This window comes from Hakea prostrata, chromosome 6, assembly GCF_041222555.1.
Source record: "Hakea prostrata isolate BN-2017 chromosome 6, UWA_Hpros_2, whole genome shotgun sequence".
Lineage (NCBI taxonomy): Eukaryota > Viridiplantae > Streptophyta > Magnoliopsida > Proteales > Proteaceae > Hakea > Hakea prostrata.
In genome coordinates, this window is record NC_142605.1 from 20,904,076 (window position 1) to 20,918,821 (window position 14,746).

General features: G+C 34.2%; 1 protein-coding gene across 1 annotated transcript; it reads left to right on the forward strand.

Annotated features, from left to right (window-relative positions):
* The first annotated feature begins 1,507 nt into the window (after window positions 1-1,507).
* Window positions 1,508-3,692, forward strand: LOC149012537 (cytokinin hydroxylase-like). The gene is made up of 5 exons (XM_089159978.1): window positions 1,508-1,787; window positions 1,898-2,127; window positions 2,248-2,489; window positions 2,658-3,036; window positions 3,279-3,692. The coding sequence occupies exons 1-5, from the start codon at window positions 1,508-1,510 to the stop codon at window positions 3,690-3,692; spliced, it is 1,545 nt and encodes a 514-aa protein (XP_089016104.1).
* Window positions 3,693-14,746: the final 11,054 nt, after the last annotated feature.

Here is a 14,746-nt window from a genome sequence, read left to right on the forward strand (position 1 = left end):
GTTTGGTTGTGGAATGAAATTTGTGGATTCATCCTAAAAAATTATTTGATTGACGTGATTTTTGTGAATGTACAAATGTATAGCTTTTTTGAAATCTCTAGATTTCACCCCTTACCCATAAATCTACAGATTCATGTTTTTAGTGTAAAAATGTGAATCTATAGATTTCATGAATCTAGAGATTTTTACAACCAAACGGGTAAAATTCTCAGATTCATGAATTCAGAGATTTGAAATCTCTAGATTCATGTAACCAAACAGGCCCTTAAATCAACATGATTATCACAATCAATATACCCATTAATAGAAGATATACACATGTACATATGTCTATTTAACTCAAAAGGCTTATTGACTCAATTTTACTATTTGATTCAATGAAATGTTAATACTAAGTACTAACATCCATTAAATGTATTTAATGCCTTCCTTTTTTCCCTTCCTCTATCTTTTATAAGAATCCATTAAACAGGATTAGGTGTATTTTTTTTTCTTTTATAAGAATCCATTAAAGAAAAAATGAAAATATAAATAAAGATTAAAAATAAAGAAGATTTTCTATAAAAAAGGTGAAAAAGAAAATAAAAACTCACCCAATCATATATAATGGATTCATACATGAGAGAGAAAAACAAATTTGATCAGGAAAAAAATCTGCTTTAATCAACTAGGAAGAAAAAAATAGTATTAAAGGAGAAGCAGATGTTTTTTTTATTTTTTTTTTTTGGTAAAGAAGGAGAAGCATATGTAAGACTCACTTTTTTGAGACATTCAAAGGTAGAACTTTTGAAAGGGGAGTAAGAATAAATATAGACTAGGTAGAAGAGAGAGATTTTTTTTTTGAAAATAAAATATATGTCTACTATTACTATTATACCCTCAATATGTATTGAGGTTTTAAATGACTTGCAAATATGAATAGAATGAATTTTTGATCCACTATCTATAATAAACAAAAAGGACTACAAGGCCACAAATGGGGAGATATAAATTCGAAGAATCCAAATCTTTTATACACAGGCATAGTCGCATAGAGGACCATGTTACTCCTCGACAATGCACATATTTAGAAGGAGTGGCTCATCTTTGAGTACTAATAGGATTGACCGGAAGGTGGACTCCTCTCTTAAATTACAATCATATATTAATGAAGGTATTAGGGATGGATCCCTACTCAAAATGACCCTTCTCCCCCATTGGATTGAGGTCAAGGATTACAGCTTGGTTTGTAACCTCCCATGCAAGCCAAGAAACGTTTCGTTTCGTATAGAAGGTAATGTATCGATGGCTCCTTTCTAAATTAAGAAATGGAGAAAGAGAACTCTTAGGGCGATCGTTCACACTGTGCTCAATCAAACGGAAACGGCTGTCCTACCCTGCCACTCTGGGAGAAGTTCCCGCTAAATAAGGACGCGTCTTGTATGCAAATATTAATGTCCTCTATAAATGGATTCGCATATTTGCTTTAATTCCTCGTGTCTCTTTCTCTGCCAGTAGTAGATCATTCATGGCGTCGAATTTGGTCCTAGCAGTGCTGTTTACCCTTCTCTGCATCTTCCTAAGAGCTGCATATGTAACCATAACATGTTACTGGCTCACTCCAAGAAGAATCAAGAAGATCATGGCAAAGCAAGGAGTTCATGGCCCCAAACCTCGGTTTCTAACTGGAAATATCCTGGACATGGCTGCTCTGATCGGAGATTCAACCTCCAAAGACATGGATTGGATTGATCACAACATCGTCGGTCGCCTCATGCCGCATTACGCCGCCTGGTCTAAGCAATACGGTACAGTATACGATCGCCATCACATGAACTATACTTGTTGATTACTCTGTTCATGGTTTCATTGACTGTTAGTAATGCTTTTGTACAATTATGGGTCACTGCTGCTTCAGGGAAACGATTCATATATTGGGTCGGCACTGAACCACGGATGTGCTTGACAGAGATTGATATGATCAAAGAGTTTCTATCCTCTAAATACGCTCAGGTCTCGGGTAGATCATGGTTGCAACTACAGGGTACTAAGCATTTCATTGGAAAAGGATTATTGATGGCTAATGGCAGTGACTGGTACCATCAAAGACATATTGCTGCTCCAGCATTCATGGCTGACAAACTCAAGGTATGAACATTACTGAAATAGATCAAAAGTTCATCTGTCTGTTGGTCTGTTAATTGCAATGGTTCTCCTTTATGAATTGAAGGTTTCTGTTTTTTTTTTTTTTTTTTGCCTTCCCTGCAGAAAAATATGGTTTACATGGTGGATTGCACAAAAGATACGCTTGAAGCACTAATGGATGTCGTCAAATCAGGGCAAACAGAAGTAGAAATTGGAGAGTATATGACTCAGCTCACGGCAGATATCATATCTCGGGCGCAGTTTGATAGTAGCTATGAGAAGGGGAAACAGATTTTCGAGCTTCTTACAACTCTGCAACATCGTGCTTCTCAATCAAGCCGTTATCTATGCCTACCAGGAAGCCAGTAAGTTGGTTCACCTCTATCTGGAAAAAGATTGTCTCCCATCTCTTGATCCTGTAGCAGAAAATTAACAATTGAAAGACACCACAACTTAACGTTCGAATACTCGTCCCTTTTTGTTCACTCAAATTGAAGTCCTCAAAATTCATGGCTCTCTATTTGGATTTTCAGGTACTTCCCTAGCAAATACATTAAAGAGATCAAATCTTTGAAGAAGGAGGTGGAGAAACTATTGATGGAGATCATTGAAAAGAGAAAAGAGGGCAGTGCAATTGGTCGTAGCTCTTCCTATGGAAATGATCTGTTGGGAATGCTTCTTGAAGAAACCCAGAAGTCGAGAGATGGTGGGTTCACCTTCACTCTCCAGATGGTTATGGATGAATGCAAGACTTTCTTCTTTGCAGGACATGATACCACTGCTCTGCATCTTACTTGGACTATCATGCTTTTCGCAACCAATCCATCATGGCAAGAAAAGGTCCGCGAAGAGGTTCTCCAGGTCTGCAATGGAGAAGCTCCCTCAAGTGAACAACTCTCTAGGCTGAGTACGGTAAGCAAGAGATTTTTGGGTTTATCAACTCTCCCATGGAAATAAACCTTTGATCTAATCAAAATAGATACTATTAACTTCATCACATTGGAAAAGATTATGCTATGAATGCTATAGGATCAAGAGGTTGCTAGATTTAAATATAGAGATAAACTACAACTTTTTTCTCTGTAGCTTTTGTCTTTTTTATTCAGTGCAGGTTGTTTCTCTAATTTACACTTTACAATGTCCTATCTCTGCAGTTGAACATGGTGATCAATGAGTCCCTCAGGTTATATCCACCTGTCTCCCTTCTCCCTCGAATAGCCTTTCAGGATATCCAGTTGGGTGACCTTCATATACCAAAGGGTCTTTCAATTTGGATTCCAGTGCTTGCAATCCATCACAATGAAGACTTATGGGGCAAAGATGTAAACGAATTCAACCCGGAGAGATTTGCAGGCAAGTCTCTGCAAGGGCGGACTTTCATGCCATTCGCAATGGGGCCTAGGAATTGTATCGGTCAGTCATTCGCAATGATGGAAGCTAAGATCATATTGTCAATGCTGGTATCGCGATTTAGCTTCACAATTTCGAAAAATTATCGTCATGCACCAGTCAGTGTTCTTACCCTTAAGCCGAAGCATGGTGTTACAATCGATCTGAAGCCCCTCTAAGTCTGTGTACCTCCATTGATATTGATTTTGGAGGATGTCCTGAGGTTTGAAAACAACTTTCCTTTCCCCTTTCAAAGGAGTGGTAAACAGTATGGGAGGAATTGATGCTTATAAAAACAAATTATGAAAATAAAAGGTATAGTAGTTGATCAAAATGTATTATAAAAGATCACAAATTCCCATTAGTTAGATTGACATTGTTTAGAATTAAGAATATATAAGCACGAGACTGAAGCATGTGTAATCTTCAATGCATAGAAAAATGATTAATGAAGAAACACTAAATAAAGAAAAGGTTTTCATTTGCTTTTTCTTGTTCTATACAATTGCAATGATGGCTTGATTCTCATCTCTAATCCTACTGAACCAAGTGCTAAGCTTTCAATTTGATAAGTAAACAACTGGGCTAATGTTAAAACACGCGCGGTAGGCCAGAATGCTTTTTCCTTCCAGTTGATGTTCTGCTTGGCCATACCATCATCTCCTTATACTGGTCTTTGATACTCCCTCCCCTACCAACATTTATTTATTCTCCTGCACTTTATATACATGGACTATTGGTTGCAATGTAATTGGCCAGGCCTGCTGCTACAGAGATACAGAGCTTATGCAAGGATCACTGCATGAACATTGTGAAGTTGTAACAGCAATCTACAAGCATTAGTGGTTTCAGAAGCCGTTGGTTAATAGATATCTACTCCATAAGATTTTTCAGTGAGAGCCTTGTAAGCATTAGAAGTCCTGTGAAAGCCATAGCTCTGATAACTCAATTCCTGATCGACCATTTCCTGTACATGCTTTAGCTGACTAAGTTTTTTTTTCCAGAAAATTCTTTGACAAGTAGTGCTTGAGCATCAGAAGAATGTGATGTTTTACCAATTAGCATTTCAACATTTGCTTCACTGAGTATATTTTAAGAAAACCCTTAGTAATCTCATTATCATATGGTCCCAACTGTTGTATCATTGCCCTCCAAATGTACAAGAGAGTCTTTGAGCTTTCAAAGAAAAAAACCAGGTACTTCATTCCTTCAATTTGCTTTACACCTTTTCTTAAAAGAAGAGAAAACTACCCTCTCCTCCCCAGCCCACGCCTAGGGGTATAAACGGACCGGATTTGGATCACGTAGTGGTATATCCATATCCACATTCTATTATATTTGGACGGATTCGGATAATATTTTATCGGTTTTCGGACGGATTCAAATCGGATTCGGATGATAATCGGATAGTTATTTTCTTAAGTAGATTCTTCTAAATAGGCATAAATATAGATTGAATACAAATTTTCGACTACCTATTTACATCTTTACCTTTTTATTTGTGAGAGCTAGGTTTGAAATTTAAAAATTTAAAAACTTTGATAGCTATTTTAGTAGAAAATCTAAAAAAATAGTCACATATCATAGGTAAAATTTATAAAAATAAGAATAATAAATCTAAATAAGTAACTTGATCGGATAAATTTATCGGACGGATAATATTCGGTAAGAAAGGGGTACCATATCTGCATTCTATTAATAATTAGACGGATTCGGATACCCCTAAACGGATGCGCATGCGAATTTCGATTATCCATTTACACCCCTACCCACACCACCCCACCCACCCCCAAACCACCCCCTTCCCCCTCAAAAAAAAAAAAAAAAAAAAAAAAAGAATATTGAGTGGATGCCCCCGAAGTTCAAAACATAAGATGGCAAAATATTTGTTAAATAAATAAGATGCATATCTTCTCTTTAACATTTTTGGAAAAAAATTTCATTCAGAAGTTACCAAGGATTTGAATACATAGATTTTTCTTTTAATCATGGAGGAAAATCTGGCTGAGCTACTATCGTAGGGTTTCTCGGTTGGTAAAACCAACACTTTTTGGCGAAAAGGTCATGCATTCGATTCTGCAAGATGATATATAATGTAAAACATAGCTCATTCCCAATATTTAAAAACCGTCTATTCTAAAAATAATAATAATAATAATAATAATAACAAATTTGCATTGGCACCCCAAAATGGAGGGCATTACTGACACTCCACTTTATGTTGTAAAAGTACAGAGACCTCAAAATTAGATTTTCATTGAATATATTTGTCAAATTTATCACGAAAACAGTTAAATCACTGTTTATTTTTAAAAATATCCCTATAATAAACAGTATCTGAAAGGTTTTCAGTGATAAATTGGACAAATATATCCAATGAAAATTCAATTTTGGGGTCTCAGTGCTTTTTAAACATAAAATAGGATGTCAGTGCTTTAAGGCCTCCGTTTTAGAGTGTCAGTACAATTTGCTCTAATAATAAAAAAATAAAATTTGGCCAAACTTTTAGATACATTCCATAAATCATACCTCTTAAGTTTTTTTTTTTTTTTTTTTTTTTTTTTTTTTTTTTTTTTTTTTTTTTTTTTTTTTTTTTTTTTTTGTTTTTTTTTTGTGTGGATAAAATGACCTATTAAGTTAGTGAGTGTACATATTTATTTTGCTTCTTTAGCAATATAAAAGAAATTACAAGAAACTATAGTTTGTTTTGTGTCATCACAAAGCAGTCACAAAGATTGTAATACAATCTATTCCTTTTTTTTTTTTTTGGTAATTCAATCAATTCTATTTATAGCATAATGAATTCTACATTCCAACGTCTTGCATATCATAGTTAGGTCAAATAAAACTAAATAATACAACTCCATGATAAAAAGGTAATTTTTTCCCCCCTTGTCCATTAGATATAATTCAACGCCCAAATCGTCCTTTAGAGATATAAATATTTAAATGTACCATCAAAACGTTGTTTATTCAGGAATAATTAACGCCCCTTAGTGAAAGGATCACACACACATTCAAAAAAAAAATGTAATATTTCTTAAAGTTTTTCTAATTAAAAAAAAAAAAGTATATTTTTAAATTTGAAGAAGTGATATTTTCTTAATTGATTCAATACAATAAAATACTTTTGAGGAAATTACAGATTGTACACTTTAGTGAGGATTAAACTCTAAGTTGCACGCTTTAGTGTTATAAATTATAAATTGCACAGGTCTCAAAATTACAACTGCACGCTGATCACTTTCCATCCAAAATTCTGTTAAGTTAGGAGTAAAATGTCCATATTATCCAACCTCATTGTAGTATAATGATTACACCTATAGTGTGTTCTTGTTGGGTTGTTGGCTTAACTAACACTGGTCCATTATTTGAGCCTATATTTGTATAGATTATTTAGTCAAGGGTATTCTGACCTTTATCATTGTGAAAGTGGTTAAAAGTTAGGGTTTTATATTATAAATAGTTTCTTGGGTCCTCGTAGCCGTCACACATAATATTTGGATTTGAGGTTGTTTCCACACACATTCTAGCGAAGGATTCTAAAGAGTGAAAGGTTTCGAAAGATTCAAGAAAAGTAAAAAAGACGAATATACAACAAGAACACACTACAGGTATTTATTCATCTACATTTCCGTTGATTATATTCATAACACATGCTTTAATTATTGTAGGAATAATATAGATCATCGTGGATCCAACAATTGGCATCAAAACCATTTTTTATAATAATTAAGGTTATAAAATCTTGATTTTTATCATTTGATTAGTTAGGTGTTCTGTTGATTTTATTTTGGACTAAATCCAATGGGAGGATCCATGGTTTAATTGAAACCCTAAATCATTTGTAATTTTTTTTTATTGGGATCCAAATGAGAGGATCGTAATAATTTGTGTGAATTAATCCATGAATTTTTTTTTTTTATAGTTCTTGGATTTTTCGTGAAATTTTTAATATGGGATGATGAAATCATGTATTATGTCCTGTACAGGCATTTGGGTTCGTCTAATCAGACGATCATCCTTCTGGGTTATATAAAAATAAAATAATAATAAAATAAAAAAAGAGAGAAGAAGAAGAAGAAGAAATAAATAAATATTTCTTGTATATATCTTTGAAACAGAAAATTATATGTGCATATTGAAAAGAATCCCTCTATATATCACTGTAAGTAGGATTATAAAATGCTATGATAGAATTATATGAAATCCACTAAAGTGATAGAATATAGTTTTTATCTTGATATTTTATGATCCAACGTATATAATTATTGTAGAAAATTGATGGTATTCATCCAAAGGTGTCATCATCAAAATATAATAATACACATAATTTATGGGAATATGATGACTTAATAGTACCATTAACCCAAAGGTGATGCCATATTCAAAGTCAAATATCCTGCAGAAATTACAAATTGTAAGGGAACTATAGTGCATTTTTAACCCTAAGGTTGAAATGTAGTAACAATCGGTGACTTTTACTATTTGATAGTAATTTTTCTTCTTTGGAAGTACATATTTTTTGTCATTATTATTAAATGCATGCCTAAGATTGATGTTTTGATAATTTTTATATATATATCATTTACAGTACCATTAAATTGTCTTCCGTTTTCTCAAACATCTCAAAACTCAATAAAGATAATTTCAAAAGGTGGGAAGAGGATTTGGAAGTCTACTTGTGTTTAAGAGAATGGAATATATGCCTCACAAACCCTAAGTCAATTGAAATTGAAAATCTCACTATAGCACAGAAAAACGACTTGGACATTTTGAATATGGCAAATAAAAAGGCATTGGCAATAATAAAGTTAGCCATCCTTAAAAGTACTAGAAACAGTGTAGGACAAAAGGAATCTGTCAAAGAATATTAAGAGGCTATCAGGGTCAAGTTTGACTTTTCTAAGAAAGTTCAGTCAAGAGATCTGATATCTATTCTCACAACCACCAAGTTCACTAGGGAAGGTAATGTTAGAGATTATATTATAGGTTTGATATATCTAGGCAATCAGATCAAGGGCCTAGGTATAAATTTCGATGATGAATTTCTGGTGAACATCATATTGGATATTCTCCCTCAATCTTATAGTCTTCTAAAGTCCACCTATAATGTCTTGTCTAATCACAAATGGAGCTTGGATCAAGTGATTATTATAGTAACTCAAGAGAGAATAAGCTTAATAGGATCAAAGTAGAGACTATCAATCTTGTCTACAAGAAGGATCTTTCCACTAAGACCAACAAGAAAATTTTCAACTCAAAAGGAAATGATTTCAAGAGAGCAAACTTACAAAAAAAAGATAATGAGTTCATTTGTCAGTGGTGTAAGAAACCGGGTCATTTCGATATTTCTTGTCTATATTGAAGATTATTCTAAAAAGACTTGGTTATACTTTCTTAGAGATAAATTAAGTTTGTTTGATAAGTTTTAAGAATGAGAACCAATTGAAAAGAAAATTAAGAAATTAAGGACTGATAATGGACTTGAATTTGCAATAAAAAAAAATTTCTTGATTTTTGCAAGAATCATGGTGGTACTAGACATAGAAAATACACTTATAACCCTCAACAACTTAGAGTGGTTGAGAGAATGAATAGGTGCACCATGGATAGGGTGAGATGCATATTGATAGAATTTGGTCTACGGAAGAAGTTTTGAGTTGAAGCTATTAGTACAACTTGTTTTGTGATTAATAAGTCTTCTAATTCATCCATTAACTTTAATACACCTGATTTTCAAGTGGAGCAAAGGTTTTGTTCACTAAAATAGGGAAACTAGAACTTAGAAGTAGGAAATGTATTTTCCTAGGTTACCCTTAGAGGTGAAAGGGTATTGGCTTTGGTGTTTAGAGAATAAGAAAGTGAATATAGTATGAATGTGAAATTCAATGAACTAGAATTCATGAAAACTAGATCCTTTAGTGGTGTCTCAAACTCCCATGACTGAAATAAGAGTTTTTTTGAAGTGTAGTTTGATGAGAGACCTGAAGGTGAGCTTAATACCCTTGATCCCATTGGTGTAGAGGAGGATTTAGGTGTTAATGATGACCCTTTAAATATCAAAGAAGAGCTTAAGGATGAGGATACCTCAGACAATTATGTTTTGGCTAGAGATAGGTCTTGAAGGGAGATTAGGAGACCCTCTAGGTATGTCAATATAAGTGAGTTGTATAATTCAACATTTAATTTCATTTCTTATGCTCCTAGAGAAGCTAACCTGTTTGAGGGAAGTGAGCCTAGATCCTTTAAAGAGGTTCTCGAAAGTATGGACAACAAGCTTACATGAGAGAAGAAATTGATTCCTTAGCTAAAAATCATACTTTGACACTTGTAGATAGACCCAAAGGGGAAAAAAAAACTTATAGGCTATGAGTGGATTTACAAGTTTAAGGTTGGGATTCCTGGTCTAAAATAACCTAGATTTAAGGCTAAGTTAGTAGCTAAGGGTTTTTCTCAGACTGAAGGGATTGATTATAATGAGGTTTTCTCCCCTGTGGTGAAGCATACCTCTATTGCTGACCTTACCTACTATTTATGATTTAGATATAGAATAACTTGATGCAAAGACTACATTCTTGAATGATAAATTAGATGAGCATATTATCTAGTCTACATGAATGAATGTGTGTATGATATAGGAGGAGAAGAGGACCCACTCAATTTCCAACAAGCAATGAATCACTGTAAATTAGACAAATGGATGGAAGCAATGAAAGAGGAATTGAAATCCATTAGTCATAATGGTGTGTGGGATCTTGTAGAACTACCACAACATTGTAAACCTATTGGTTGCAAATGGGTGTTTAAGACCAAGACAAACTCACAAGGTAGGGTGGAGCGTCACAAGACAAAGTTAGTTGCAAAGGAATTTACACAGCAAGAAGGATTTGACTACAATAAACCTTCTCACCTGTTTCTTCAAAAGATTCCTTTAGAGTCATCATGACCACTATCGCCCATTACAATTTGGAGTTGCACAATATGGATGTGAAAACAACCTTTTTGAATGGTGACCTTATAGAGGAAGTTTTTATGAAGCAACCAGTAGGTTTTGAAAAGAAGGGCAAAGAATATCTAATCTGCAAGTTGAGGAAGTCTCTCTATGGCTTAAAACAAGCTTTTAGATAGTGGTATCTGAAGTTTGATCAATCAATGTATCTACCTAAAAATCAATAGAGGTAGTTTCATTATTTTGGTGCTATATGTGGATGATATTCTTTTGGCGAGTAGTAGCACCAACTTACTTTATGAAATCAAGAAATCCCTGTCAGAAAATTTTGAAATGAAGGACATGGGTGAAGTAAAATATATCTTTGGGATAGAGATCAGTCAAGATAGGAGTCAAAGACTTCTTTGACTATCTCAATGGGCTTATATTGATAGGGCTCTTAAGAGATTCAGTATGTTGAAGTGCTCAAGAGGTGATGCACCCATTAGCAAAGGGGACAAACTAAATAAGGGTCAATGTCCAAAGAATGTCTTGGAAATGATACAAATGAATGACAAACCATATACTTCTGCAGTCGGAGCTTAATGTATACACAAGTTTGAATTTGTCTAGATATTGCTTTTGCAGTCAACGTATTTGGAAGGTTTCAGTTTAATGCTAGTGTGGCTCACTGGACTGCATCAAAAAAGGTCATGTGGTATTTGTGGAGAACAAAAGACTTCAAGCTTATTTACAGTTCTAGTGAGAGGCTAGATGTGACTGGATATTCTGACTCCGATTTTGGTGGTTACACTGATGATCTAAAATCCAATTAAGAATATATCTTTTTGAGGAGGTGGTGTTGTTTCATGGAGGAGTGCAAAACAAACTATACTAGCATCTTCCACCATGCAACCAAAGTTTGTGGCACTTTAAGAGGCAACCAAGCAGGTTGTGTGGCTTAGAAATTTGATTACTGAGCTTAAAGTAGTTGATTCGCTTTCAATGTTTTTAAAAATGTGGTGTGACAACAATTATGTTATGTTCTTTTTAAAGAACAATAAGAGATCTAGAAACTCCAAGCACATTGACATAAAAAATATACTTGTGAGGGAAATGGTCATTGCCAAGGAAATTGATTTTCAACATATCATTACTGATAAGATGTTGGCAGATCCACTTACTAAGGCACTTTCAGTGGGAGTTTTAAGAATCATGTTTCTAGTATGAGTGTCTTAGAATCTTTTAATATTTTTATTTAGTAGGAGTTATTGTTTATTTTTATTCAACATTCTTTGACTTCATTATAAAATTTATTCATTAATAAGATGATTCTTTTGTTTTCATTTTGTGAATGATTAAGGTAAATGATATAGATTTATATTTGCTACATTTGTTGTTTGATGATAATGATGATATTTAGCCAATGTTCTAATGACAATCGCGGTATTTAGATCATGATTAACAATTTTGTCATAGGCGGTTTCACCATAGGCTGTTTTGCCAGGGTCAGATATTAACGTTAGATCGATCATGGCGGTTTGCCAAATTACAATTAATATCTGAGTATCTACCTACAAAGTAATTCGAGGTAGACTAATCATTGATCAGGAAAAGGACCCACAAGAGGGAATGTTTTTATGATCACGTAAGGTTTTGTATTCTTTACCTCTTGTATGCACCCCAAGGATTCATATCGAGAAGTTGTTAATGACTATAATGACAGATTGTTGCGTTCCATATATTGAAGAGCATCTCCTGCTGTCGTTAACATTAATTGTTCACTGGTTGAATCAAGTTTTCTGAATGATGAAGGATTATGGGAGTTATGACCAAACAACCAAGTAAAGGTACCTGTGTTAGTGTAGTCCAAGTGGGAGATTGTTGGGTTGTGGGCTTAACTAACGCTAATCCATTATTTGGGCCCATATTTATTCAGGTTATTTAGTTAAGGGTATTATTGACCTTTACCCTTGTGGGAGTGGTTAAATGTTAGGTTTTTAGATTATAAATAACTTCTTGGGTCCCCATAGCCGTCACACGTAATATTTGGGTTTGAAGTTGTTTTCACACACATTCAAGTGAAGGATTCTAAAGAGTAAAAAGCTTCAGAAGATTCAAGGAAAGTAAATAAGACGAACTTACAACAAGAACACACTATAGATATTTATTCATCTACACTTTTGTTGATTATATTCATAACACATGCTTTAATTATTATAGGAATAATATAGATCATCATGGATTCAACAAAGTGTAGAGAGTAGCTTCTATTAAAAAAGAAAATGCTAAGAGAGCAGCGAGGGGAAACGGATCTCGTCTAGCCATAGGAGGAGCCTTCCCTTGTTACCAGCAGAGATCTATGGTGAGTGACGATTAACCATACGAGTTCCTACCATCTATCATTTTTTTTTCATCTACATTGTGTTCATTAGTTTTATCTCCTAAATCCTTCTTCTCCTACCTAGGGCTTCATTTGAAGCAATCAAATCACACAACTAGAAGGAAGTTCCATGAAAGAAGCTACTTCGATGGAGCCTGTAGGGCAAACCTAATTAAACTAATCAGCAATGTTTGTTTCTCCTCTTTGTCTTCTCTACTCTTGTATTTACTGTAATTGCCATCACATATCCCTGGTTTGAATCCTCCAAAGCCCTCACTAAGGTTTTCATAGAAGTAAAAGACAACATTTTCCTTAAACCAAGTAACAAGGATGAAGAGGGTAAGGTTTCCCTTACTATTTTGATCTTGAGCATCTTAAGGAAGTAGCATCAATTGTAAGCATCAATTGTAGCGGAAGGAAAATTTCTCAGGAATTGAAAAAAATTGGATAAGGGCTATAAGAGAAAAATCCCTATCAAAAAGGTTGCAAGCCACAAGATTACCCCAATGCAGCTAAAGAAAGACAAAAGTACAATCATATGGAGGCACTTTGATAATAGAAAGAGAGAGATTCCAACAGGGACGGTGAGGGCGGTGGTTCGCAGAAGGAGAGGATTGTGGTGGTTTTCAATGAGGTGTAGGTAGAAGATGAGTGAAAGAAAAATCATTTCACCAACTCAATGGTTGGGTGTGAAAGGGTTTAAATGGGGGTAGATTCGTCATTATATCATAATGAGGGTAATATGGACATTTCACTCATAATTTACCAAAATTTTGGATAGAAAGTGATGAACATACAACTTGTGATTTTGAAAGTATATAATCTATAATTTAGGGCACTAAAGCATATAATCTAGAGTTTAAACCTCACTAAAGTATACAATCTATAATTTATTGAATAATTTTTTTTCCTCAATAAAAAGAATAAAAAGATCTTAGACTTTCCAGAATATTTTGTGAATGATTCCATGGATTGATATATTAGACTGACATTTGTGCAAAAAAATCAGTCTAAAAATAGCAACCCAAATATTGTTGATACAATCTAAAAAGAGAAGTTGAATTCTCTGTTTCTTGCCTATTTTTTATTTCTTCAACGTTTAGTGCACAATCGACAAGCGGATCTTCTCTCTTCAAATCTGTTTATGGATTTCCCCATCGCAATCCGAGGCGTCAGTTTCCTACCAACAAAGATGAGACTTAACTTTTGTGCACGGACTCAGATCTTGATGGGTGCACCAGTGAGCAAATGACGGCTGGGCAGCATTTGAAATGCATGTTCTGGTGCTGCCACGAATGCAGTTGGCATGCCGGAAGAGATTCTCCTCCTCCCTCATATACATGTCAAATTAAACTTTCTACCAACAAAGAAAATACATGTCAAATTAAACATGATAAATTCAAGATTGCTGTAACATGTGCATTGGTGTGCTAGGAAAGAAGTTTGGTGTGCTAGGAAAGATTCACTTCCCCAAGTCCCCAAGGTTTCCCTTATATGTCAAATAATACATTACATATTCGACCGGATCGCACACCTGGCTGTGGTGGGTGAGTCTCCCAGTAGGGATTTTTTTCATCCACAAGGTTTCGATACCAAAACCTTGCTTAAGCAAACCAAGCTGATTACTATTTGGACCAACCCCTGTTGGTAGACATTACATATCTTAGATTACAAGAGATGATCAATTCTTAGATTTGCAAGAGTGTGATTGAATGTCTAAAAGTGCGATATATGATTGAATATGACATCTTGATGAAGAATCAATGTGATTTACTGATTTTTTTTTAATTCTTAATTTAAATTTAGTAAATTGACTATTGTCGGAAAAAATGTGATAATTTAGATTGTAAAGAACTCTAATTAAAATATGGATTTTTCCCCTTTCTTTTAAAAATGTGGGTAGGTGGAATTTACATTCT